Source organism: Macaca fascicularis, chromosome 6, assembly GCF_037993035.2.
Source record: "Macaca fascicularis isolate 582-1 chromosome 6, T2T-MFA8v1.1".
NCBI lineage: Eukaryota > Metazoa > Chordata > Mammalia > Primates > Cercopithecidae > Macaca > Macaca fascicularis.
The window spans coordinates 39,182,381-39,207,783 of NC_088380.1; the positions used below are offsets into that span (position 1 = coordinate 39,182,381).

The window sequence follows — 25,403 nt, forward strand, 5'->3', positions numbered from 1 at the left end:
CAGACTGTGTCATCAAGTAAATGTGCTGTAGATCTTTGCCTCATTCACAGCCGATGTGAGAGTTAGAATTTATACCTGTTGTTGATGCCACGTTTCTCCTCATGGATGCACGCATCCGCTATTATTTGTTTGTTTTAATAATGTCACGAGCACCAATGAGCTTACTACCCGACTTCAAAACTAGCACTCTAACAATAACTTCTATCATATCTCATCCTATCATGCCCTCACCCCCGCTCCTTCCACCAAGATAATTATCACTTTAAATTGTGTGCATGTGTATTCTCATTTCTTATGTAATGGTAAAAATGCCTTTATTTTGTTTGGTTTTAATGCATAGAAAGAATATCAAGCTGTGTGTAATAATTCAGTAATTATGTTTATATAATATTAAATTGCTAATATTTGCCCATATTGTTTAGTGTTGCTATAGTCCATTCACTTTTACTGCTGTGTAGTATTTCATTGTGTAAATATTAAATATTTTATATGTGCATCTCCTTTGATGGATTTGCAGGTTGTATCAAGGTTTTTGCTCTTGGGTACATGTTAATATGAACATTTTTATACATGTGTCCAGTACACATTTACAATTGTTTTTCTTGCATATATGCTTAAGCATTGGATCAGATGTAGAATATGTTCAACTTATAGGATAAGGTCAAATTATTTTTCAAGGGAGTAGTACCAGTTATACTCCCACCCTATAGATTCACATATTCTTACCAAGTTGGTATTGGCACATTTTTTTTTATTTTTGCCAATTAAATGGCTATGAAATGGTATTTCATGATAGTCTTGAGATTGAATCTCATGAGTGTTTTGGCCACATCTGTTTTCTCTTTTATGAAAAGCTTACGCATGCAATTTACACATTTTTTGTTGGTAAGAGTATTCATATATTCCTGATACTGATTTGTTGTTCATTTCTATACTGCTAATATCTTATCCCAATTTGTAACTCACTTTCTTTTATATGTCTGTTGATGAACAAAAGTTTATCATTTTTAAAGCAGATAATTTTATAAAAATATTTTAAAGAGATCATTTCCTACCCCAAGATCAGAAGGGCAGTCACCTATAAGTTTTTAGTAAGAAGTTTAAAGGTTTTTAAGAAGACAAATTCCAAATCCATCTGGGATTGATTTTTTTTTTATATTAAGTGAGATAGGGTTATGACACTGAATTTTTCTGTTTGGTAACCATTTTTCCGTAACTGTTTATCAAATAACTCTTCCTTCGCTAATGATCTGACATGCCACCTCTTTCACTGTTAGGAAAGCATAGGAGAGTTCTGGATTCTTAATTCCACTGGTTGGTCTGTTTATTCCTGCACTAGTATTACACTAACTTACTTAAAGTTTCAGATGAGTCTTGACATCAGGTAGGATAAGTCTCTCACCCTATTCTTTTTCAGAAATATCCTCACTATTCTTGGTGCCATACTCTTTTATGTAAAATTGATAATTAATTTACCAAATTCTATGAAAAGCCCTACTGGGCTTTTCATTGGAATTGCACTTAATCTATAAATACAATTTGGAGAGATCAATATCTCTATGTTACTAAATCTTCCTGTGCCTGGACATAGTATATTTTTATATTTCTTTAGGCCTCTGTTAAAATCATTTCATAAAGTTTTAAATGTTCCCCTTGTATACTTTTTTTCCTTGTATATTTTTTGTACTACTAATATGGCTCCAATGACTGGAGGAACATCCCAGTTCTTCATTTCGAGCCGGTTTGCATAAAACCACACAGACACATGTGGAGTGGTTTTACGGAGAGAAAAGTTTAATAGGCAAGAAAGAAGGAAGAAGGAAACAACTCCCCCATACAGAGACAGAGGGAGGAGGGATTTGAACAAAGAGAAAACCCCCTGTGCAGCAGAAAAGTGGCTGTTTATGTGAGGAGGCTGGAGGAGTTGGTTTCTGATTTGCATAGGGCTGAGGGGATTGGCTTGACCAGGCATGTCATTCACCTACCCTGGGAAAAAAATGGCCCTCCCACCCTACCCTTTTAATATGCAAATGCAGGGCACCTTGATGTTCTACGCACAGCACATAGATATTACCTGTTATATCATCTCCCTTTTAAATCTTGCTGCATCTTGTAAGTCCACAAGTAACTATATATGTTTAATGTTCACCATTAGAGCTTATGCAAATATTTCTCTGGTCATTTTGATAATCTGAAATTTATTCCCTAGTACTTTCTTCAGAAAGTGCTTATGGAAACAACAGTTCCCTGAATTTTTGAATGTCAATAAAAGTTTTACTCTGGTCTTTGTATTTAATGGTCAGTTTGAATAGATATAAAATTTTTAGCTTACATTTTCTTCCTTGAGTATCATAAATTTTATTGTTGCATTTTTTTTTTTTTCTGGCATACAGCAAGGCTCATGAAAAGCCTAGTAGTAATGGTAATCTATTTTTTCCCCATTAGAAGTCACTTGGTTTTTTTGCCCAGATGCCCAAAAGATTTTTTTCTTTTTCTTTAAAACCTTTGTCTTGGTGTTGGCTATGCTAGGTTGATGTGTTCAGTAATATGGTACATTCTTTCAATATGTATTATCACATATTTTTTTAATTCAGGAAATTTTTTGAATTATCATTTTTGGTATTTGGCCACCTTCCTTTGGTTTTCTTTTTCAGGAATTCTTGCTAACTCTATATTGAACCTTTTTTTCCGATCTTTAATATTTGTTACTTTCTCTTGCATTACTTTTATCCCTTCATTTATTTTATTTAAAAATTTTTTTTCTCCTTTTACCTCCTATTTGCTTAAGAAATTATCTGTTGTGTTTTTTTTCCTGTGGTAACTACTTCCAGTTTAGTCTTCAATTTTGAATTTATTTTTTGTTTTATATCTATTTCTTTCCTGAGTTCTGTTACCTCATCCATGACGTTTGCTAAATCTGATTTATATTGTTTGCTAATATCTTTTATCACTTTTACAATGTCTTTTAGTCTATTTTGAAGTAGTTGTCTTATCATCATATTCATTTCTGCTGTATCTGTGGTTGTGTCTTTTTCATTCACAATATTATCTATATGTACCTTTGCTCTTATTATTTGGTAATCTTGCTGGAAGTTTACTTTGATTTCTTTTTTAAAAGAAACCAATTTTGCTTTGAAAATTGTTCTTTTTATTGTGTTTTGTTGTTGTTGAATTTCCACCGTAATTTTTATTACCCATTTTCTTCTACTTTCTTGGATTTTTTTCTGTTGTTCCTTTTACTTTTCTAAGTTGAGTATTAGTTCACAAATAAAATATTTAAAGCTATATATTTCCATTGAAATACCAGTTTTATGGCATCCACAACAGTCCAGTAAGTTTTAACTTAACATTGCAGTGCTTTCATTATAATGAACTATATATGATACCATTTCTAATCCATGAATTAATTTGTTTCAAATTTTCTAATATGAAATTTTTATTTTTTTGTTATTAATTTTTAACAGAAATTCACTGTGGTCATAGAAAGTGTCTATGTGATACGTATTCATTGAAATTGTCGAGGTTTGTTTTATGGGCTTGTACCTTGCTGAAAGTGTGGTCTGTGGACCAGAAGCATCAGTATCACCTAGGAGCTTTGTAGAAGTGCAGAATCTCAGGCCTCAGTCCTACTGAACCTGAATCTGTATTTTAACAAGGTCATCAGGTGATTTCCTATCTGTATCAAAGTTCGAGAAGCATTGATCTAGTCTCTGATGAAGTAGGTTAAATTTGTTCATTGTTTTGTTCAGATCTTCTATATCTTTCTTGGTTTTGCTGACCGGCCTATCAGTAATTGAGAAGGGTATGTTAAAATTACTCACTATTTTGGTAAAATTGTTTATTTCTCCCTGAAGTTCTATAAATTTTTACTTTACATATTTTGAGGGTATTTTATCAGATTCATCGTTTAGAGTCACTGTATCTTCTTTATGCTAATCCATAGATTTCTTGTATGTCTTTTTTAATGTTTCTTTTGTTAATTTTAAACTCATCATTTGTTTATTCTCATACCACTGCTACACTGCAGTCTGTAAATCACTTTGTCATGTTTCTCGTCATAGTCATGCTGCTCAGATGTCTCACTGTCTTGGTTTCTGAGCTTGAATTCCCCCGTAAGTGTCTTCTATGCTGTTAGCCGGTAAATATCAGAGAAAGGCTAAGCAGAGCATGGCCTAGGGATGAGCTGAGGATAGAGAGATATAGGCCCCCCCAAAACCATAATTAATCACTCTTCATTGTACCCAACAACCCTTCAGGTCAGGGTTTCACCTTCAGCCGTGCCCCTCACTTTCATCCCTCAAGAAGCAGCATTAAGAGGTTAGATTGGAATCTACCAGACCTGTGTGTCTGGAGGAGAGAGAGGAAGAAAAAGAGGATTTCCTCATTTTCCTCAGCTCCTTGCCTTGCAGGACTTCTGTTCTTTCCTGTTGTTACTCCTGGGAACCCCTGCTCCCGTGGTCTGAGTTTGAGTTTGATTACTTAAGCTTTTTTTTTTTTGAGATACAGACAGCATTGCTTCATGTGACCTCCATGTTCTGGCACAGGTTGGTTGCTACCTTCTGCAATCTTCTGTCCAAGATTGGCATTTGTATTGGTCAGATGCGACCTATATTTTGTATCATACCTGAAAGCTTTCCACTATAGCAGAATCATTACAGAATCTTGTATACGTTTGGTTACTTAGGAATCATTCTTGGTGGTACTTTTCACCCTTTTATCTTTCAGATTCACTCCATCTGCAACTACTATTTGATTTTTTATTTCTAAACATTTTAAAAACATACTCACTTCTTTCCGTCTCCACAATTACTCCCTTAGCCCAATTTACTTCCCTTCTGACTTGGGCCACAAATATAGCTTCCCACCAGATTTACAAGTATCTTCATATTCTCTATACCCCAGCATAGGTGATCATCTCAAAAGCAAATTTGATCATATTACCACTGCTTCAAAATTAGTAAAGCATTTTTAAAGATATAGACAATATCACTTGATATAACCCTCATGGTCAAGCACAGGTTGGCTGCCACCTTCTTCTTTGTCTGCCCCTTGTTTTTTCAGTGTGAGGCCAGGTGCCTTCTCTGTCTCCTACAGGTTTGTTGCAATCTCTTTTGATGCAGGATCTTTATACATGTTGTTCACTTTTACTGGGATGCCCCCCTCTTCTCCTTTTACCTGCTTAATTACTATATATCTTTAGATTTCAGCTTAATCCTCACTTCACCCTCCAACAGAGCAGGCACTGGGGACCCAGCAATGAACAAAATTGAGTGACTGCCTCTAGTGAACTCATATGCTAGTGTGTGTTGAGAGGGCTGGATTGGGGGCAGGATTGAGGACTGCAGACATAACAACGTGTTAACATGTAAAGAAGTCAGTACAATAACTTCAAGTGCAGGTAAATCCTACAAAGAAGGTAAAATTCAAGTAATAGGGTAGAGAATGCCCGGGATGTTGCTGCCATTAGGATAGTTATGGAAAGCCTCTAAGAGAGCAGTCTTAAAGGATGAGAGGGAGGCCTCCAGCCCCGCCCAGCTCAGTGTTTCCCAGCATGCACTGCAGTGACATGTTTTCCTTGTGCTGGAAAGCAGCGTTTAGTGTCCACACTGTCCTAGTCAGATGAGAGTACTACCCCACCAGTAGGCTGTCTTGATGTCCTTTCTTCAGTTGCTGTGTGAGTTGGCTGTTCTTTAGTATCATTCAATGGCTCCCTTGGCTTGCAAAGGACAGGGTTCATGGAAAGCCCACCATATTCTATGAGAATGCATTCATTATTGTGTTGCTTGGGCTGTGAAGGATGTTACTTGCTCAGTTTAAAGTCTCATGGGATACTCAAAATGATGACAACTTTCTCATAAGGGCTGCTGTAGTAGTCTGAGCATTCACATGAGTGACACATATTTCACCTTTTTAGCTAGCTGTCATTACATAATGAAGAGAGAGGGAGATTCTCTGAAAGAGAATGTTCGGGAATAGACATTGCAATGGGAATACGTGTGCCATAGTAAACTGTGTATATTCAGGAATGTAAAGGAATACAAAGGTTGTTAAAGGAAAAAATGAGGAGGATTATATCATTGTTTTGAGATAATTATTCTTAGCTACAAGGATCAATAACAAGGGCGGTATCAGTCCAAGTTTGGACAAGCAGTTGCTGGGCAGATGTCCTTGCAGACATTTTTTGTGTGTGTGAGATTGTGATGGCCTTTATGCAAGATTATGGTTTTTGCAGTCTTTTGTGAGAATTTTTTATTCAGATATTCATGCATGAGAACCCTCCTTCCCTTCATGGCCTTCCCTGGCTTCATTATTCAGGGTTTTAAAAAATCATGTGACTCCATTTTTATTCTGACAACTTTCACATTTCCCCCTTTGGATCAAGATCTCTCTCTGAAATCATTGCTGATCATCCTTTAACCAGGATGGACCTGTCCTGGGTTACTGATCTGGTCCCACATTGGAGGGAGTGATTGGCAACTAGGGGTCAGTGTCAAAACCCTTGTAGCCATATTTGAACAACAAAGGGAGGTCTGGAGGGAGTTACTCTCAGGATAAGCCTTCCTGGAGTCCATTGTTAAGTTTAATTTTATCTGTTCTGTAGTCTTTTGGCCATCCTCTCAAAGTGCTGGGCCAGCATTGTTCTGTTAGGAATAGTACTTCAGCAGAAATTTGACAAGGAAGAAGTACAAAAGTTTGAAAGGAAAATGGAAAATAAAGTTAATAGTAATATGATAATCCCAGTTTGCATAATAGTTTTGAGCTTTGAGCCTCACCTTAAGGGCAGACAATTGAATAAATCAAATGACATGGGACTTAGGTGAGACCTGTTGTAATTATGTGACCTGTTTTTTAAAAAAATTGTATGTATACAGGCCTCAACTTCCCCAGAGGAATTTATTTGTATACAACATGTAGTATTAGCAGTAGCACAGATATTTCCTTATTTCATGACTTAAGGGAGCTCTGGAGTCAGGTTCTATCAAGTTATCAACAGAAACTACTGATTGTGAAATTTCGATTACACTATTATCCTGTAAAGAAAAAGATACGCATAAGAAAGGAAAAAGTAAGAGGGGCAAGAGTCTCATTATGATGGGGAATCTTGTCCCATCATCTTGGAAAAAGTTGTTCACTACATAAAGCCATCAACCTCGTGTCCTTGTTTGCAGCTTGAAGGTCACTGGGTGTGGAATCAGTAGGTTCCATGACCTTTCTGTGCAGCTCGTACATCAGGCATGAGACTTGTCCCTTGAAAGTTAAGTTGTCCAGCTTCAGTTTAAGGGCTTTAGGAACAGAGCAGGTTTTAGAGAGTTATAGCCAAATATTGGAGGAAATTAAGAGAATACAGGATCTAGTCCAACCTACAGGCAGATAGCAAGAATTCAAAATCAGTGCACTGGTTTATGGAAGGAGAGTTGGGTTCAAATGATATGTCTGACAAAATGGGACCTGTTCATGTGGCTATGTTATATTTGCCCTGATGGGTAATTTTATGAAGGCTGGGTACCAAATTTTGGGTAAAGCAATTTCTGCGGCAGATTTTTTTAAAAACATCCTCCCTTTTTGTGTTTCAACTGAATTTAGGGGTTAAACATTCAGATATTTGCATTTTAGCTAGGACTAGCTAAATTGTATCACAAGACCAAAATCTACAAGTGGCCTTCAATTTTAGCAATAATTTATCTTTTTGTTTGCCGGTCTCGTTGGCTCAATTAGTCAACCTAAGTGGGGAAATGTTTTAGAGAAAGGTACTTACAGTCTCCGACTCCCTTGGCTTTTTCTGGCTTATGCATGAAAGACAAAGCAAAATTTTTATGCCAGGCAGAGATAACTTATATTATTGCTCTGAACTCAAGATTTTGACTTGTTTAATCTGAGAGCCTAACTTTTTATAAACATTTATCTAGTCCTTTTCTTTTTAGATTATCAGTCTTTTAATTAGGTATGATATCACCCTAAGCAACTGCTAGCAAGGCAAACCTAATTTTACATTTCCGAAAGGATGACTCTTAGGTGTACAAGGCTAGGTTATTGGTTGCCACAGACCTGTTGTAGTTTGAAAGCCCTCTTTTTGTTTTTCTTATCTTGGCTGAAATGCTTTGAGGAAAACTTCTACTTGGCTTTTGAAATTAGTAACAGTAGAATATCCTAATTCAAGTGAAAAAGTCAATAGATTCAAAGTAAGCAGAGAGGAAGAAGAGAAAAAAAAACAGATAAAGAAGTTGGGAGCCTCTATATACCAGCATTTTAAAAAAATCTATAGTTGTAGTTTCTTAATTTGGTACTGAGAAAAACAAGTCTGGGGACATTGAATGATTCTTAAGATGACCATTGACTGAAAAGTGTTCATGAGGAAAAGTCACGTAGCCAACCAGAATACTTGGCATGCCTGAATACTGGGGAATCCCATTCTATTTGCTATTAATCTCTCCAGACCAAGTAAATCCTATAAATCCTGTCAGGGAATGTCAGGAGTTTAGACCAGTATTTTAGAAGGTGAGTAGCCACCTTAGTGGATTTTAATTGGCCATTGCCTGGCCACCATTTACAATATTTTTGTTCTCAGAAGACATTGAAAATCAAGCAAGAGAAAAAGAGCCAACTTGTTTACAGATACACATAACCAAATCAAAATGAAACCAAGATCAGAGTACTTGCGAAAATTGTAACTCAGATGTGCAGAGCAAACAGAATATTAAATCAGGTGTGCAGACCAAACAGCACTCTGATTTTGTAGAAATCAGGAAGGATGCAAGGTCCTCCCAGGAAGGATGCAAGGTCCTTTCTTAAGATGGCCTTGTTTCTAGTTGAAGAGGACTGACTAGAAGCAGCTAGTGTGCACTGCTCTCACAGAGAGGAAACAAAGTGGTCTGTAAATACTAGCTCTTCAAGTAGATTGTCTAAGACGTCACGTCAGGATTCACAAAGGAGGCAGCAGGCCCCATGGAGAACAGAGATGAGCAAAGCCAGGCAGCTCCTACGGGGACTGGTGTGGAGCCAGGGGAGGCTCCTTAACGTGGGGAAAGGGTGAACAAGTGAGAGTTTTTGGGAAATCCACACTTACACCATGGACCTTTGTAATCCTGGGCACATGAGAAGCCACATGCCCCTGCCCCAGGCCTCTGGACTAACAGAGAGCTGCCTGGAGTCTTTAGAGAGGTACTACTCAAGCGCACATGGAGCTCCACAGGCCTTGGATCCCTGAGCAGCCTGGTACAAGCTGCTGTAACCCCAATAGAGGCCATTGCCTGGGTGCTGAGGAGTGGCCAGACTGCCCCACTGCTCCTCACTGAGGCTCATTGGTTTGGGCTTCTAGTGCAGCAACTGCACCCCTGCCTGAACACTGTGGGTAGTGTGGCTCTGTGTTCCTCCAGGAAGCACCCAGACTGCAGATCACACGATCCGCCACCCCTGCCTCCCTTCTCCAGGCAAGGCTCATGGCTTGGGCTCCAGCACAATAGCCACACCCCCACCTGAACACTGTGGACAGTCACGGCTCTGAGTTCCTCTGGGGCAAAACTCCCAGAGGTAGTAAACAAGGTGTGGCACCCTTGTGAGCCCCCAAAAGTGAAGTCCAGCATCGGTTGGGTGGGAGGAAGTAGGAGCATGTCACGCACCCCAGAGCCATGTGTCTTCATTGCTTCAGCTGAGAAATGCTGCCCTCCCCAGTGAAGGACCCACAGCCTAGCTTCCCTGCCACTACCTGAACATTTCAGCTGTGGCCCAGAGCCCTTCTGAAAACCCAGCCCCCACTGGCCTGGGATATTCCCTTTGGCTAGCGGCCTGGAACTGTGGAAATACCTACCTCACTCCAACCACTTTCCCTGGGGCCTGAGATTGGGCTGATTCAACTAGCCAATACCGCTGCAACCAACATCCACTCGCGTGGGCCCAAGAGTGGAGTCCCCCCATACAAGAAGCAGTAGTACTGCCACATCCGAGAACAGACAAGCCATAAAGCTATCTGTATTGGGTTGAGTAACGAGATTATGCTGTGAAATCACTCCCACAGAGTCACAAAACAGACATTTCCCATGGCTTTCAACCACATTGTGGACTGCAGATAGACTACAAGGTACACCTGAACTAGGAGTCACAAGTCCTGCAACAGGGGAGTGACAGGGAAACAGCTCAAGTTCCTGCCTATCTAGGATGGGGAGCTGGTGAAGCCATTTATCCCCCATCCCTGCAGAGACCTAAGTGCGTTTACAGGAGCTTATCCTAGTCACCCTTGCCAGGGCTAGTGCCTGTGCTCACCGTTGGGGTATTTGTGGGCAAGCCAGGGAGCTCCAGCTCTGCCCACATTTGTCACCCTACCTCTGTAGAACAGGAACCCCAGGGAACTGGGCACTCCACTGTCCTGGCCTTCACCTGCAAAAACAGAGCACTTCACAGTAAACATAGACAGGATACTTACCCACCTGCTTGTGTAGCAGCTGGCACTTACCCGCAAGTGCCATCTACTGGCCTGTAGTCCAAGCCACGCAGCCCACAATGAAACCTGCTGACAGAAGTACGTAGGGCTGTAGGGCTATAGGTGCAAAGCCAAAAGACCTTACCCTCTCCAGATGAGAAGGAAAAAGCATTCTGGCATCATGAAAATCGAAATGCTGAACAACATCAAAGGATCTCTCTGGCTCCTGAACCAAAATGGAAACTCAGAAATGACAGATAATGAATTTAAGGCATCAATTGTAAGGAAGCTCAAAGAGATCCAAGACAAAGTTGAAAATCAACATGACGAAACGTCTAAATCAGTCCAGGAAATGAAGAAAGAGATAAACATCTTAAAAAGAAATCAATTAGAACTACTGGAACTGAAAAACTCACTGAAGGAATTTCAAAATACAATTTAAAGCTTTGTTAATAGACTGAACAAAGCAGAAGAAAGAATTTCAGAGCTTGAAGAATGTTTTTTCAAACTAACCTAGTCAGACAAAAATGAAGAAAAGATAATTTTTAAAAATGAACGAAGTCTTTAAGAAATATGGCATTATGTAAAGCCACTAAACATACAAATTATTGGCATTCTTGAGAGAGCAGGAGAAAAAGTAATCAATCTGGGAAACAAATTTGAGGGAATAATAGAATAAAATCTCTGTAATCTTGCTAGAGAGGTAGACACCCAGATACAAGAAATCCAGAGAACACCTGCTAGGTTCTACACAAAATGAACATCAATATGGCATATAGTCACCAGATTGTTTAAGGCCAGCACTAAAGAAAAAATCTTAAATACAGCTAGAGGAAAAGGTCAGATCATCTACAAAGAAACCCCCATCAGGCTAACAGTAGACTTCTCAGTAGAAACCTTCAAGCCAGAAGAGATTGGGGGTCTATTTTCAGCATTCTCGAAGAAAAGACATTCCAACCAACAATTTCATGTCCAAATTGAGCTTTATACGTGAAGGTAAAATAAAATAAGGTAAAGTAAAATCTTTTTTCAGATAGGCATTGCTAAGGGAATTTGTTACCATTAGATCAACCTTACAAGAAATCTTTAAGGAAGTTCTAAATGTGGAAACAAAAGAACAATACCTGTTACCACAAAATCACACTTAAGTATCTATCCCACAGACCCTATAAAGGAACCACAGAATAGAAACTACAAGTCAACCAGCTAACAGCTTCACAATAGGATCAAAACCTCCTATATATATATTAATCTGGAATGTAAACAGTCTTAACACCCCCACTTAAAAGGCACAGTGGCAAGTTGAATTAAAAAGAAAAAAACAAAAACAAGACCCATCTGTCTGCTATGTTCAAGAGATCCATCTTACATGTAATGACATCCATAGGCTTAAAGTAAAGGGTTGGAGAAAGATCTGTCATAAAAATGGAAAACCATAAAGAGTAAGGGTCACTATTGTTATATCAGGTAAAACAGACTTTAAACCAACAACAGTTAAAAGAGACAAAAACAAAAACAAAAACAAAAAAAAACAGACACTAGATAATGATAAAGGGCTCAATTCAGTAAGAAAACTGTTGACTCTAAATATATATGTACCCAAATGGAAGCACCCAGATTCATAAAACAAGTACTTCCTATTTTATGACTTACAAAGAAACTTAGATAATAACCACACAACCACACAAAAATAGTGGGGGGATTTCAACACCACACTGACAGCGTTAGATCATCGAGGGATAAAACTAACAAATTCTGGACTTATATTCAACACTGTACTAATTGGGCTTAATAGACATCTACAGAACACCCATCAACCACAGAATATACATTCTTCTCATCTGCACACAGAACATACTCCAAGATTAGCCAGATGCTTGGCCATAAATCAAGTCTCAATAAATGCAAAAAAATCAAAACTTTTGGGTAAACAACAAAACGAAGGAAGAAATAAAAAAAATTTTTGGAAATAAACAAAAACAGAGACATAACATACCAAAATCTCTGTGATGCAGCAAAAGCACTGTAAAGAATAAAGTTTATAATGCTAAATGCCTGCATCAAGAAGTTAGAAAGATCTCAAATTAACGATCTCATATAACACCTAGAGAAACTAGAAAAACAAGAACAAACTGACCCCAAAGCTAGAGAAGAAAACGAATAACTAAAATTGAGCAGAACTGAATGAAACTGAGACCCCAAAACCCATACAAAGGCTCAGTGAAACCAAACACTGGTTTTTTGAAAGGATAAACAGGATTGATAGACCTAGCTAGATTGTAGTTTTGATTTGTGTTTCTCTGATGATCCGTGATGTTGAGCACTTTTTCATATGCCTGTTTGCAAATTGTATTTCTCCTTTTGAGAAATGTCTATTCAGATCTTTTGACCATTTTAAAATCAGATTATTAGTTTTTTTTTTCCTATAGAGTTGTTTGAGCTTCTTATGTATTCTAGTTACTTAATCCCTTATCAGATGGAGAGTTTGGAAAAAATTTATTTCCATTCTGTGGTTTGTCTCTTCACTTGGTTGATTGTTTCCTTTGTTGTGCAGAAGCTTTTTAACTTGATGAGATTCTATTTGTCCATTTTTGCTTTGGTTGCCTGTGGTTGTTGGGTATTACTCAATGGATTTTACTTGCATAAATTATTCCAGTGTCTTAGAGAGTTTCCCCAATGTTTTCTTGTAGTAGTTTCATAGTTTAAGGTCTTAAATTTAGGTCTTTAACCCATTTTGATTTGATTTTTGTATGTGGTTAGAAATAGATGTCTAGTTTGATTTTTCTGCATATGGATATCCAGTTTTCCCAGCACTATTTGTTGAAGAGACTGTCCTCTCCCCAATGTATGTGTTTTGCCACCTTTGTAAAAAATGAGTTTACTATAGATGTATGGATTTATTTGGGGTTCTCTAGTCTGTTCTACTGGTCTATGTATCTGTTTTTATGCCATTACCATACTGTTTTGGTTACTATAGCTCTATAGTATAATTTGTAGTCAGCTAATGTGATTCCTGCAGTTTAGTTCTTTTTATTTAGGATAGCTTTGGCAATTCTAGGTCTTTTGTGGTTCCATATAAATTTTCAGATTGTTTTTTCTATTTTTGTAAGGAATATCTTTGGTATTTTGATATGGATTGCAATAACTATGCAGATTGCTTTGAGTAGAATGGATATTTTAACAATATTGATTCTTCCAATCCATGAACATAGAATATGTTTCCTTTTTTGAGTCTTCTTCAATTTCTTTCATCAATATTTTGTAGTTTTCATTGTAGAGATACTTCACTGCTTTGGTTAAGTTAATTCCTAGGTATTTAGTTTTATTTGTAGCTATTGTAAATGGGATTACTTTCTTGATTTCTTTTTCAGATTTTTTGCTGTTGGCATATAGGAATGCTACTGATATTTGTGTATTGATTCTGTATCCTGCAACTTTACTGAATTTGTTTATCAGTTCTAATAGTTTATTGATGAAGTCTTTAAGTTTTAACAAATATAAGATAATATCATCTGCAAACAAGGAAAATTTGACTTCTTCCTTTCCAATTTGGATGCCCTTCCCTTCTTTATCTTGTCTGATTGCTCTAGCAAGGACTTCTAGTACTATGTCAAATAACAGTGGGGAAAGTGGACATCTTTGTCCTGTTCCCAATCTTTGAGGATAGGATTTCAGTTTTTCCCCATTCAGTATGATACTAGCTATGAGTCTGTCATATATGACTTTTATTGTGTTGACATATATTCCTTCTATACCCAGTTATTTTAGTACTTTTATCATGAAAGGGATGTTGAATTTCATCAAATGCTTTTTTAGCATCAATTGAAATGATCTTTTTTTTTAAGTGATCATGTTTTAATTATGGGCTAAAAATGACTAATACAGTAAGCTTGAATTTAGAAAATTAAGTCTAAATAAATTGCTAGGGAATTCCACAATGGGAGTCAATGAAAATTCTTCTCTACATACAATATGATCATTAACAGACTAGTTCTTATTTGGAATGATAAGGGAAAAATATAGTAAAACCACACTTTTCCTATAAAAAGTTACACATTATCTTCAGTAGGGATAGCTATTGTACATGAAGAAACAAAGATTTGATCACTTTATTGCACACGCAGAAACATTAGAGAATCTGGTCTTAGAATGATCTAGTCATCTTCTTCCTTTCCATCATCCTCAGCATCTCATTTCCTCTTCTCCCCTCAAAGACCTTTTTCTTCCTCTTCTTCCCCTTCTTCAACATAGTCATCATCATCTTCTTCATCCTGAATTTCTTCTTTCATTAAGTATTAGAGGCCCACTTCCTCTTCTCCCTCTCCCAACTCTGAACCTGCTTCATCTTCATCTTCATCCTCATCCTCATCTTCATCCTTCTCTTCCTCTTCCTCCTCCTCTTCCTCATATCCTTCCAGTGGACCAGCTTCATTTTCCTCTTCCTCTTCATCATCTTCATCTCCATCCTCGTCATCCTCCTCTTCAGAGTCCGGTGCTTCATTATCCTCCTGATCAAATCCATCTAATATGTGATTTGCTGCAGCAGTTCAAAAATACTTTATAATCTTCCAGGTTTGTGATCTCACAGTTAAACAGGTCAAGACTTTTCAAGTTTTTAAGATTTTGCAGAGCTTCTACTGTACTAAGATCTTTTATTTTGTTTCCACTCAGATTGAGGTAGGTAAGATGTGGACATTTCTCTGCCAAGACTTCCAAGCCTCCAGAAATTATATTGTCACTAAGCTCCCATTTTCGAAGTTCATTTAAGCTGGGAAACTGGGCCAGTGAACTTAGTTCCACATTAGCCATACTCATTCTAGTTCTTTAAAAGTAGCTTTCAGACCTTTAATTTCCCCATTGACACACAGGCAGTTATCAAGGACTAACTCTGTCACTCACTCTGGGGCTCTGTTCCCTAACTCCAGGCTAATCTTCTTCATCTCCATGTCCTCCTCTTCCTCTTCAGCTACTACTCTCCTTCTTTTCCCTTTCCTGCCTTTCCCAATACCCCCAACCCAAAACTTTTAAGAGATTTAGAAATGAATGAAAAGGAATGCAAATATAAACGCCCACTACCACCAGATAGGTGTGGGGGAGAAAGAAGAGAGTAGCAAATGGAGTCCAAGAGTTGGGACTCTAACTCAGCTGCCCCCACCTCCTTGTCCACACACTAGTGCATGCACACACATGCACGCATGTGCGCACATACATACACACACCCCCCCGCAGTTCCTTCCCCTTCAGTGGCTGCTCAGAGACGGATCATATGGTTTTTGTCCTTCATTCTGTTGATATGATGTAACGCATTTATTGATTTGCATATGTTTGCATCCCTGGGATAAATTCTACTTGGTCATGATGAGTGATCTTTTTGGCATGTTGTTGAATTTGGTTTGGGAGTATTTTGTTGAGGATTTTTGTATCAATATTCATCAGTGATATTGGCCTATAGTTTTCATCTTTTTATCTGTCTCTGGTTTTGGTGTCATTGTAATACTGGCCTAGTAGAATGATTTTGGACATATTCCCTCCTCCTCTGTTTTTCAGAGTAGTTTGAGTAGAATTGGTATTAGTTCTTCTTTAAATGTTTGGTAGAGTTTAGCGGTAAAGCCACTGGGTCCCAGGCTTTTCTTTGCTGAGAGACTTTTTATTACAAGTTCAAATTTGTTACTTGTTATTGAATCTGTTCAGGTTTTGGATTTCTTCACGGTTCAATATTGTTAGATTTATGTGTCTAGGAATTTTTCTGTTTCTTCTAGATTTTCCAATTTATTGTCATATAGTTCCTCATAGTAGCCTCTAATGATCCTTTGAATTTCTGCAATATCAGTTGTGATATCTCCCTTCTTATCTCTGATTTTATTTATTTGGGTCTTCTCTCTTTTTTTTTTTTTTTTCTTGGTCTGGCTAATGGTTTGTCAATTTTGTTTATCTTTTCAAAGAACCCACTTTTGTTGGTCTTTTGTATTGTTTTCTTAATTTCAATTTCATTTATTTCATCTCTGATCTTTATTATTTATTCTACTAACTTTAAGTTTGGTTTGCTCTTGCTTTTCTAGTTCTGTATTAGGTTGTGTATTTGAAGTTTTTCTTCTGTTTTGATGTGGGCACTTATAGCTATAAAATTCTTTCTTGGTACTGTTTTTGCTGCATCCTATGGGTTTTGGTGCATTGTGTTTCTATTATCATTTGTTTCAAGAATGTTTTCAGTTTCCTTCTTAATTTCTTAATTTGGGAGTGTATTGTTTAATTTCTATGTAGTTTATAGTTTCCAAAATTCCTCTTGTTATTGATTTCTAGTTTTATTCCATTATGATCAGAGAAGATGCCTGCTATTATTTCAATTTTTAAAACTGTTTGAGACTTGTTTTATGACCTAACATATAATCTGTCCTTGAGAGTGATCAATGTGCTGAGGAGAAGAATGTGTATTCTCTCGCCTTTGTAAAATATTTCTGTAAATGTCTATTAGGCCCATTTGTTCTATAGTGAAGATTAAATCAGATATTTCTTTGTTGATTTTCTGTCTGGAAGATCAGTCTAATGCTGAAAATGGGGTGTTAAAGTCTGCAGCTGTTGTATTAGGGTCTATCATTCTCTGTAGCTCTGATATTTCTCTGTATATCTGGCTGCTCCAGTGTTGGTTGTGTATATATTTCTAATTGTCATATCCTTTTGCTGAATTGACCCCTTTATCATTACATAATGACCTACTTTGTGTCTCCTTATAGGTTTTGTCTTGAAATCTATTTTGTCTGGCATAAGTAAAGCTACTCCTGTTTCTTTTTGGTTTCCATTGCCATGGAATATCTTTTTCTATCCCTTTATCTTCAGTCTATACATGCCTTTAGAGGTTAAGTGTGTTTCTCATAGGCAACAGATCATTGGGTCTTTTGTTTTTAAATCCATTCAGCCACTCTCTGTCTTTTGATTGGAAAGTTTAGTCCATTTACATTCAATATTATTGATAAGTAAGGTCTTACTCTGGCCCTTTTTTATTTTGTTTTCTGGTTGTTTTCTGTTCTTCTCTTTCTTCTTTCTTTTCTTCATGTCTTTCTTTTAGTGCAGGTGATTTTCTCTGGTGGTATGATTTAATTTTCTGCTTTTTCCTTGTTGCATATTCATTATACATATATATTTTTTTAAATTTGAGGTTACCATGAGGCTTGCAAATACTACCTTATAACTCATTATTTTAAGCTGATAACATAATACTGCTTACATTAAACAAACAGGCAAAAAGAAAACTAATAAAAACTATACCCTTTAACTTTGTCTCTCTACTTTTTAACTTTTTCTTGTTTCTATTTATATAATTTTTTTTTTTTTTTTTTTTTTTTTTGGAGACGGAGTCTCACTCGCTCTGTCTCCCAGGCTGGAGTGCAGTGGTGTGATTTTGGCTCACTGCAACCTCTGCCTCCCAGGTTCAAGCAATTCTCTGCCTCAGCCTCCTGGATAGCTGGAATTGCAGGCACCTGCCACCATGCCTGGCTAATTTTTGTATTTCTAGTAGAGACGGGCTTTCACCATGTTGGCCAGGCTGGTGTTGAACTCCCAACCTCATGATCTACCCCCTTGGCCTCCCAAAGTGCTAGGATTATAGGCGTGAGCCACCGCGCCTGGCCTGAGGCCCAAGGACTCTTTAGTCAGCTTGTGGTGAATGCTGCCAGGTCTGGGATTCGCCTTTTAGGGCAGTGGGCTCCTCTGTGCACCAGGTCAGATCCAGAAATGCCAGCCAAGAGCCAAGGCCTGGAATCAGAGACCCCAAGAGCCCACTTGGTGTTCTACTCCCCTGTGTCCAATTGGTACCTCAGGTGCAAGACAAAATCCCTTTTACTTTTCTCAGGCAGAGGGTGTCTCTCACTGTAGGCATGATAGTGGGTCTCACCTGAAGCCAGCAAGTCTCAGAGTTTCACCCAAGGCCCATGGTGTACTACCTGGGTATTGCTCCTGGTTATTCAGCGCCCAAGAGCTCTTTAGTCAGCAGGTTATGGGTCCTGCTTGGATGGGGTACTTCCCTTCAAGGCAACAGGTTCTCTTCTGGCCCAGGGTGTGTCTTCAGAAATGTCATCTGAGAGATAGGGCCTGGAGTGGGGGCCTCATGACTCTGACTGGTGCCCTGTCCTACTTTGGATGAGCTGGTATCCGAGATGCAAGACAAAGTCCTCTTGACTCCTCCCTCTCCTCTCCTCATGTGGAAGGAAAGGGTTTCTTTTGGAGCCACGAGCTGTGCTGCCTGGGGTTGGAGCAGGGGTGGCACAAACACTCCCTTAGCCTTCCCAGCTAGTGTCTCAGTAGGTCATCTTTCCCCGAAGTCTGCTTGCTCTAAGCCTGGCTCAACACTATGATTCACCTAAGAATTGCAGTTCTTGTTGCCTAGACTGACTTTCTAGTTTATTTAGGGCCTCAGAGCACTTTAGCCTACAGTGGTGAGCCTTGACAGAACCATTGGGTTCTGACTGCTGGGATGGGTGATTCCTGTCTGGCTAGGGCTCATATGAATGCTCCCTCTGTAGGCGGACATCAGCTGAGTTCAACCCGGTTTTGCTTGCTTTGCCAGTGACTGGGCAGCACTGAATTCCATGCAAAGTCTCTCAATCACTGAGCTCTCCCTGTCCTAAGTGCACAGAGGTTCTGTCCATGACACAGGGCTGCTGCCAGGGAATAGGGGAGGGGTGGCATCGGTGATTTAAGAATATCTTTCTTCACCTTTTCAGTGCCTCTTCCAGTGATACGATGTTGAAGCCAGGTACTGTGAGTGCCTACTTGATTTTTCAGTCTTATGAAAGTGCTTTTTTCATATAATTGTTAAATCTGGTGATCCCGCAGGTGGGACAATCGATGGAGCCTTTTCTTTAGCCATCTTAGTCTTGCTTCTGAGATACCAGTATGCCAATCTAAATAACATAGAGGGAGACTCTAAAAGAAAATGATGTTTATTCAGGAATAGGCATTGCAATGGGAATACATGTGCCATAGAAGACTATGTGTACACTCAGGAAGGTAAACAGAGACAAAGGTTTTTAAAGAAAAAATGAGAAGGATTACTTAATGTTTTCAGATAATTATTTTTGACTACAAGGATCAATAACAAGGGTGGTGTCAGTGTGAGGTTGGATAATCCTGTTGCTGGACAGATATCCTTGTAGAAGTATTTTTTTGTATAAGGTTGTGTTGACCTTTGTGCATGGTTGTGGCTTTTACAGGTTGTTTCAGGGTAGTTTTGTTTTCAGGTATTGGTGTAAGAGAGCCCTTCCTGTATGACCTTACCTGGCTTCATTTTTCAGGATTTTGTTTTTTAACACAAATGACCCCATTTTGATTCTGACAACTTTTATGTTGCAAGCTCTTGCCATAATTCTTGTCCCACACAGGGGATTCCTTAATCAGTCCAGTCACTCAGTTGTTTTTCTTCTGACAACGTGGCTAGGCTATTGGCAATGGCCCATGAGTCTGTGAAAATACAGCAAGATATGGTGAGAAAGGTGGCTGGCATGGCCATTGCCACTGCATGTAATTTGGCCTATTGGATAGAATGTCCATGTCCAGTCTCTGTCAAAAGTTGGCTATCTATTGGCCAGATGGTGGTGGCAGCCCAATGAAACCCATCTGCTTTTAGTTTGGCAGAACTGTTAGTAAACCATGCCAGACCATTGGTAGGCATATTTTTTAATCCATAGGAGGAGCCAAAACATCCTCAACAGGTTACTTGGTCACTTTTCGTTAGCTAGCCCTTTGTTCATGGAACCTACTGGTCCCGTGGGGCCTGGGTGGACATGATGTTAAATGTGCCAGTTTCATTTAATAATTGAGCTCTGTTGAGCCTGTCTAATTTGATTGGTGGAGTTTGCATGAACCCAAGTAAGAATGGGCATTTCATGTTGTAGTGTCATGTGTGGTGCTCTGGCCATAAGATGCTCAGTGTCCAGAGACTAGTGCCTAGTAGCAAGCAAGGAGTTGCTGTTTAAAAGGGGTGTATCTGGGGGCTGCTTCAAGCAACTTTTGTATCCAAAATGTGAGAGGCTGGTACATCCCGGTGGTGGTTTTTTCTTTCCAGAGACTCCAATCAGCATGCATGGAGGTTTTGGACATCTGTAATTTTATTGAGCTAACAGGGATTAAGGGTTCTAAAAGCAGTGCCTGGACCACAACTTGCTGAAGGGCTTCCAAGGCCTGTTGTTGCAAAGGACTTCATTTAAAATTGGTGGGTTTGCCGGTCACCTTGACTAAGGAGAGCAAAAGGACACTCAGGTTGGGTATATGTGGTCTCCAGTACTCAAAGAGACCTACCAGCTGCTGGGTCTCATTTTTATTAGAGGATGCCACAAGGGGCAACACTTTTGTTTGCTGTATCAGGGATTCTTCTTTGGTGTTCAGCTTAAGTGGCCTTGGCATTTAGCCTGTGATAGTCCATGGTTAGTCTCCATGCCCTGGGGAGCCTTTTGTTACCAGCCAAACTGGGCTGTTATATTGTGAGAGGGTGGTTTATAACATATATAACATATAATCCAGTTGCTGGACAGATGTCCTTGTAGAAGTACTTTTTGTGTGTAAGGTTGTGTTGACTTTTGTGCATGGTTGTGGCTTTTGCGGGTTAACTCGATTAACAAGTACTGTCCTATTCTCCACTCAGTATGTATAATAGTAGTACTTTTGTTGAATAAGCCATTGGAACTTGGGGAGCTTAGGTGGCAGGCAGAAGTGGATATGCCCCACTGTGATGGCTCAAATTCTTAGCTGTGTTGGGGGAACATACCCCTTCAGATGGAGGTGGCCTTCTGTGCCCCAAGCAGCCAAAATGCCAATGCCTGTGATGCACTGAGTGGTAGGAACCATAGTTACTGGCACCTGAAGTGGCCCAATGGGCCCTGCCCACAACCAGATAAGCATCTTGGGGGTCACTATGTTTGTCTGAAAACCTCCCAATGTTGCCAGTTTAATTTTTCACCTAAAAGAACAAGGAAATATTGTCATGTGGGCTCCAGGATCCAAGAACCCCAGAAAAGTCTAAATTTTCTTCTTTTTCTCTTTTCTCTTAACAAGAGTATTAGGCCAGTGGCCTTCGGTAGGCACCTAGAGACTTTGGCCGCAACCCCAACTGCACCATTTGGGTCCGCAGTGTCCCTTTATCCAACAAACACACCAACCAGGTTGCTTGAGAGCTTACTGCTTATGTCTATATGTGTCCTTTGGATCTTGAGTCTCCTTCTCTGTGAAAGCCTGCATTGTGCATGCTGGTTCCCTCTCAGATGTCTCAAGGACCATCAGAGGACCTCTTTTTAATTCCCTCTGAGATACCTTCAGATGCATCTAAATACCCAGGAAGGAGCAATCACATATGTGCACTAAGCTCCCCTGTTTCCATGCTTCTTTCCTCTGCCACAATCCATGCGCCACCTCACCCACATTCTCGGGGGGTATGTGTGGCCTGTGTCTCTCTTATCACTGCTTCTTCCTCATAAAACATCTAGCTGGTCTGATGTCTCCGCCGTGGACCAGGTATGAGATAGGGTATTGCCCCTTCTACTTCACCAATGAGCCATTGTTCTGTCAAATTGAATCCTGCTTGCTGTGCCAGTTTTGTGAAGCAGGTGCTCTCTGTACACTGGTTGTCAACTGTCCGAATCCAGTTTGACAGAATACACTCATACACAACAAGTTACATGAAGTGGACTTATTACCATCAGATGGGCAGCAAGGGACAGCACAAGCCTGGGATGTATTGCTGCTGGTCCACGAGGTTGCAGAGAGCTGCCCAGGGCAAACAATCTTATGTCTGAGTTCTTCACTTGTTCTTCACCATAGCTGAGAGACCTCAGAAGCATCCATCCTGGATTTTATATCCTGACAACACATGACTTGCTGCACTAAAGTGTTAAAGGACATCCTGTTTCTAGGGAGGACTGGAACAGAGCCTGGGCTGTTCTGGCCAGTCCCGCTCTCATCTAAAGATGTTGCATTCCTAGCACATTCTATATATTTTGGATTATATCCTTGACATTGTTAATGTTATTTTGGTTAGACTCTGAGTTCTGTTACAATTCTCCCCTGTGGGCCACCTTCTCCAAGTTTTGACTCCCCTTCCCAATTTGCCTACTTGTGTTTAATTTTAAGAGTCCTCAAGTAGTTTCTTTCTGTATTTTGTTCAATGTGTGTAGTAGAATCGCTGAGAGAGAAAGGCTGTAGTTGGTTCATTCTAGCTTCTCTGTAAGTTCTTGTTTGTCATGTTCTCAAAAGTGAACAAAAAAATACTTGTTGAGCAAATGAATGAAGAAATAAACTATTACCAATGTCTTTTTGGATCTATGCTTGAATTTTTTTCTTTGTTTCTTTTTCTTTTTTTGACAGTTTATTTAATGAATCCTTTTAGTGTCAACTTTGAAAATGTAAATGCCACAAACGCCATCATGACCTGGAAGGTGCACTCCATGAGGAATAATTTCACATATTTGTGTCAGATTGAACTCCATGGTGAAGGAAAAATGATGCAAGTAAGAACCCTGCTTAATTTTCTACTTTCAAAAATTCCTTTTTGTCCTGAACAGAGACACTGATGAATAAAATCACTTTAAACTCTTATTTCTATGTAGGTTCAAATGGTGTGGGTCATCTGTTTGAAAAGGTCCATGAAATTAATCGTAGACTTTTATGGTTAGGAAATGGCCCTTGGAGATTTTTTTCCCCCCAAAAGAAGAACCGATCCTGACCTCCAGGTCAGGATTTGCTGTGTCCTGGTTCGCCTTTGTAATTGGGATATACTCACCGATGCTTCTGTCTTGTTCTTTTCTCCTTTTTCCTTTCATCTCTTTTTTGATCAAGCAGTACGATGTTTCTATCAACGTGAACGGTGAGTACTTCTTAAGTGAACTGGAACCTGCCACAGAATATATGGCCCGAGTACGCTGTGCTGATGCCAGCCACTTCTGGAAATGGACTGAATGGAGTGGTCAGAACTTCACCACACTTGAAGCTGGTATGTTCAGGCCCCTGGCATTTAACCCAGAGAAGCAGGTCTTAGGAGTTAGGCTGGTTTCCCTGAGAGATTTTGGTTGTACCAAAAACTAAGAAAAAAGTATTTAAACATAGGTGGAGCAGCATTTAAAAAATTAGATTGGATGCCTAATGAGAAGTGAGTGGGAAGCCATCCACCTCAGACAGTTGACAATAGTATTGTTTATACTGCCTATCTTCTCTCTTACCTTTCATTTTTCCAAAATGGTTTCTAAACCTTCACAGTAGATCTGGAGCTATATAAATTAATATACACCTTTAATTCAGGACTGGGAACAAATGGAAGTGTTAATGACAAGAAAAGCATTGGTCTCATCCTAAACAACTTCAGGCCACATTTGAAATTTAATGACATTTGGAACCTTAATGGTTATTTATGAGTCATTTGTCCCGGTGATGACACACCATGTGCCCTCTCCAGCATGCTCTGTGGCGGGGTTTCCTCAGTGTTGATTGCAAAATTTTTCTGCTAAATAACTATGTCTCAGAACTCAAATGGGCCTCAGGAGATTCAGTGGCCCAATCCTGCTTCCATCTCCCACCAACTCAATGTCATAAAAGATAACTGTTGCCCATTTTACAGATGAGGCGACTTGTACCCATAACAGGAGATTTGCCCTGATTGCAGAGTTACTGAACGGTACAGACATCATAATAATCATAGGAGTTGGCCGGGTGTGGTGGCTCACACTTGTAATCCCAGCACTTTGGGAGGCCGAGGAGGGCAGATCACGTACGTAGTCAGGAGTTCAAGACCAGCCTGACCAACATGGTGAAACCCCATCTCTACTAAAAATACAAAAATTAGTGAGACGTGGTGGCATGCGCCTCTAATCCCAGCTACTCAGGAGGCTGAGGCAGGAGATCGCTTGAACCTGGGAGGCAGAGGTTGCAGTGAGCCGAGATCGTGCCACTGCACTCCAGCCTGGGTGATAGAGCAAGACTCCATCTCAAAAAAAAAAAAAAAAAAAAAATCATAGGAGTTAACATTTACTGTGAGCCATACACAGCTCGAAGGGCCCTCTGTGCTCCTCTCTTCATCCTGACGACATGCAGTAGGTGCTCTTATTATCCTCATTTTGTGCCGGAGGATATCAGTGCACAGAAAGATTAAGTAATTTAACCGGCCCAGCCAGGCACTGACTGAGCTGCGACTCATGTCCAGGCAGCCTGACACCAGAGCTCCACCCTTACGCAGAGCTCAGTTCCGTGTGTTCTCTCTCTTGGTGTTATTACAACCTCCGGATCTTGTTGATTCAAGTCCTGGCTATTTTACTGCCAAAGGAAGGATTATACATATGTATTTTATTATTATTCTTATTTGTGTATGGCAGCTGGCAGAACTTTTTCTGTTTCATTCTGGGAGGACCATTTTAAAGCAGTAACTCTAATTTGGGGGTGGTGGGCGCAGCTAATCAGAATCCACACATGAGGATGGTCATTAGTCAAGTTCTGCAGGCCTCCCCACTTCCCTGGTGGTGCCTGCCCGTCCTCAAGCCCATTGAGACTCCAGTAGTTTTTCCTAGGGGTACAGGGTCCTCAATAATCTTTGTTCTGGAAGGCCCTGTTCCTGAGATGAATGGTGCATTTTCCTCAGTGTGTTTTAGAAAAGAATTTTTATTATTTTGCTTTACGTTTTCTGTTTTTTTTTAAATTTATTCCAACATAACTAAAATTATGTAAAAAGGGAAGATGGCACAAGAATAGAGTTTCTTTTGGATTACAGTAATAATCCAGCATCTTGAAAACACTTAACTTTGCTTTTGATGATGACAAGAAAATGATAGGAATCTACTGAAGGTGAACGTATAGGAATTTTTTATTATTTCTGATCGCGCTTTGCTTAATGCTGGAAAACTCCCATGTTTATATGTATTATAATCATGCGTAAGTATAATAGTGAGCAGACATTGAGTTAAATGATATGATAGTACAAACGATGTTGTTTATAAAATGTAGTGCTATTAACTGTATTGTA

General features: G+C 39.3%; 1 protein-coding gene and 1 pseudogene across 16 annotated transcripts in view; one reads left to right on the forward strand and one right to left on the reverse strand.

The window, feature by feature from the left end:
- The window catches only part of OSMR (oncostatin M receptor), a 95,598-nt gene that overhangs the window by 40,681 nt on the left and 29,514 nt on the right, over window positions 1–25,403 (forward strand). For 9 of the 16 annotated variants that reach the window (XM_073993341.1, XM_045393655.3, XM_073993335.1 and 6 more), the window contains 2 exons: window positions 22,763–22,905; window positions 23,237–23,387. In XM_073993341.1, the coding sequence (XP_073849442.1) occupies window positions 22,763–22,905; window positions 23,237–23,387 (294 nt within the window). Of the gene's footprint in view, window positions 1–22,762; window positions 22,906–23,233; window positions 23,388–25,403 lie in introns of all 16 variants that reach the window. The other 7 variants (XM_073993340.1, XM_045393652.3, XM_045393656.3 and 4 more) reach the window with 1 other exon arrangement.
- On the reverse strand, window positions 14,468–15,428 carry LOC102134721 (acidic leucine-rich nuclear phosphoprotein 32 family member E pseudogene; annotated as a pseudogene).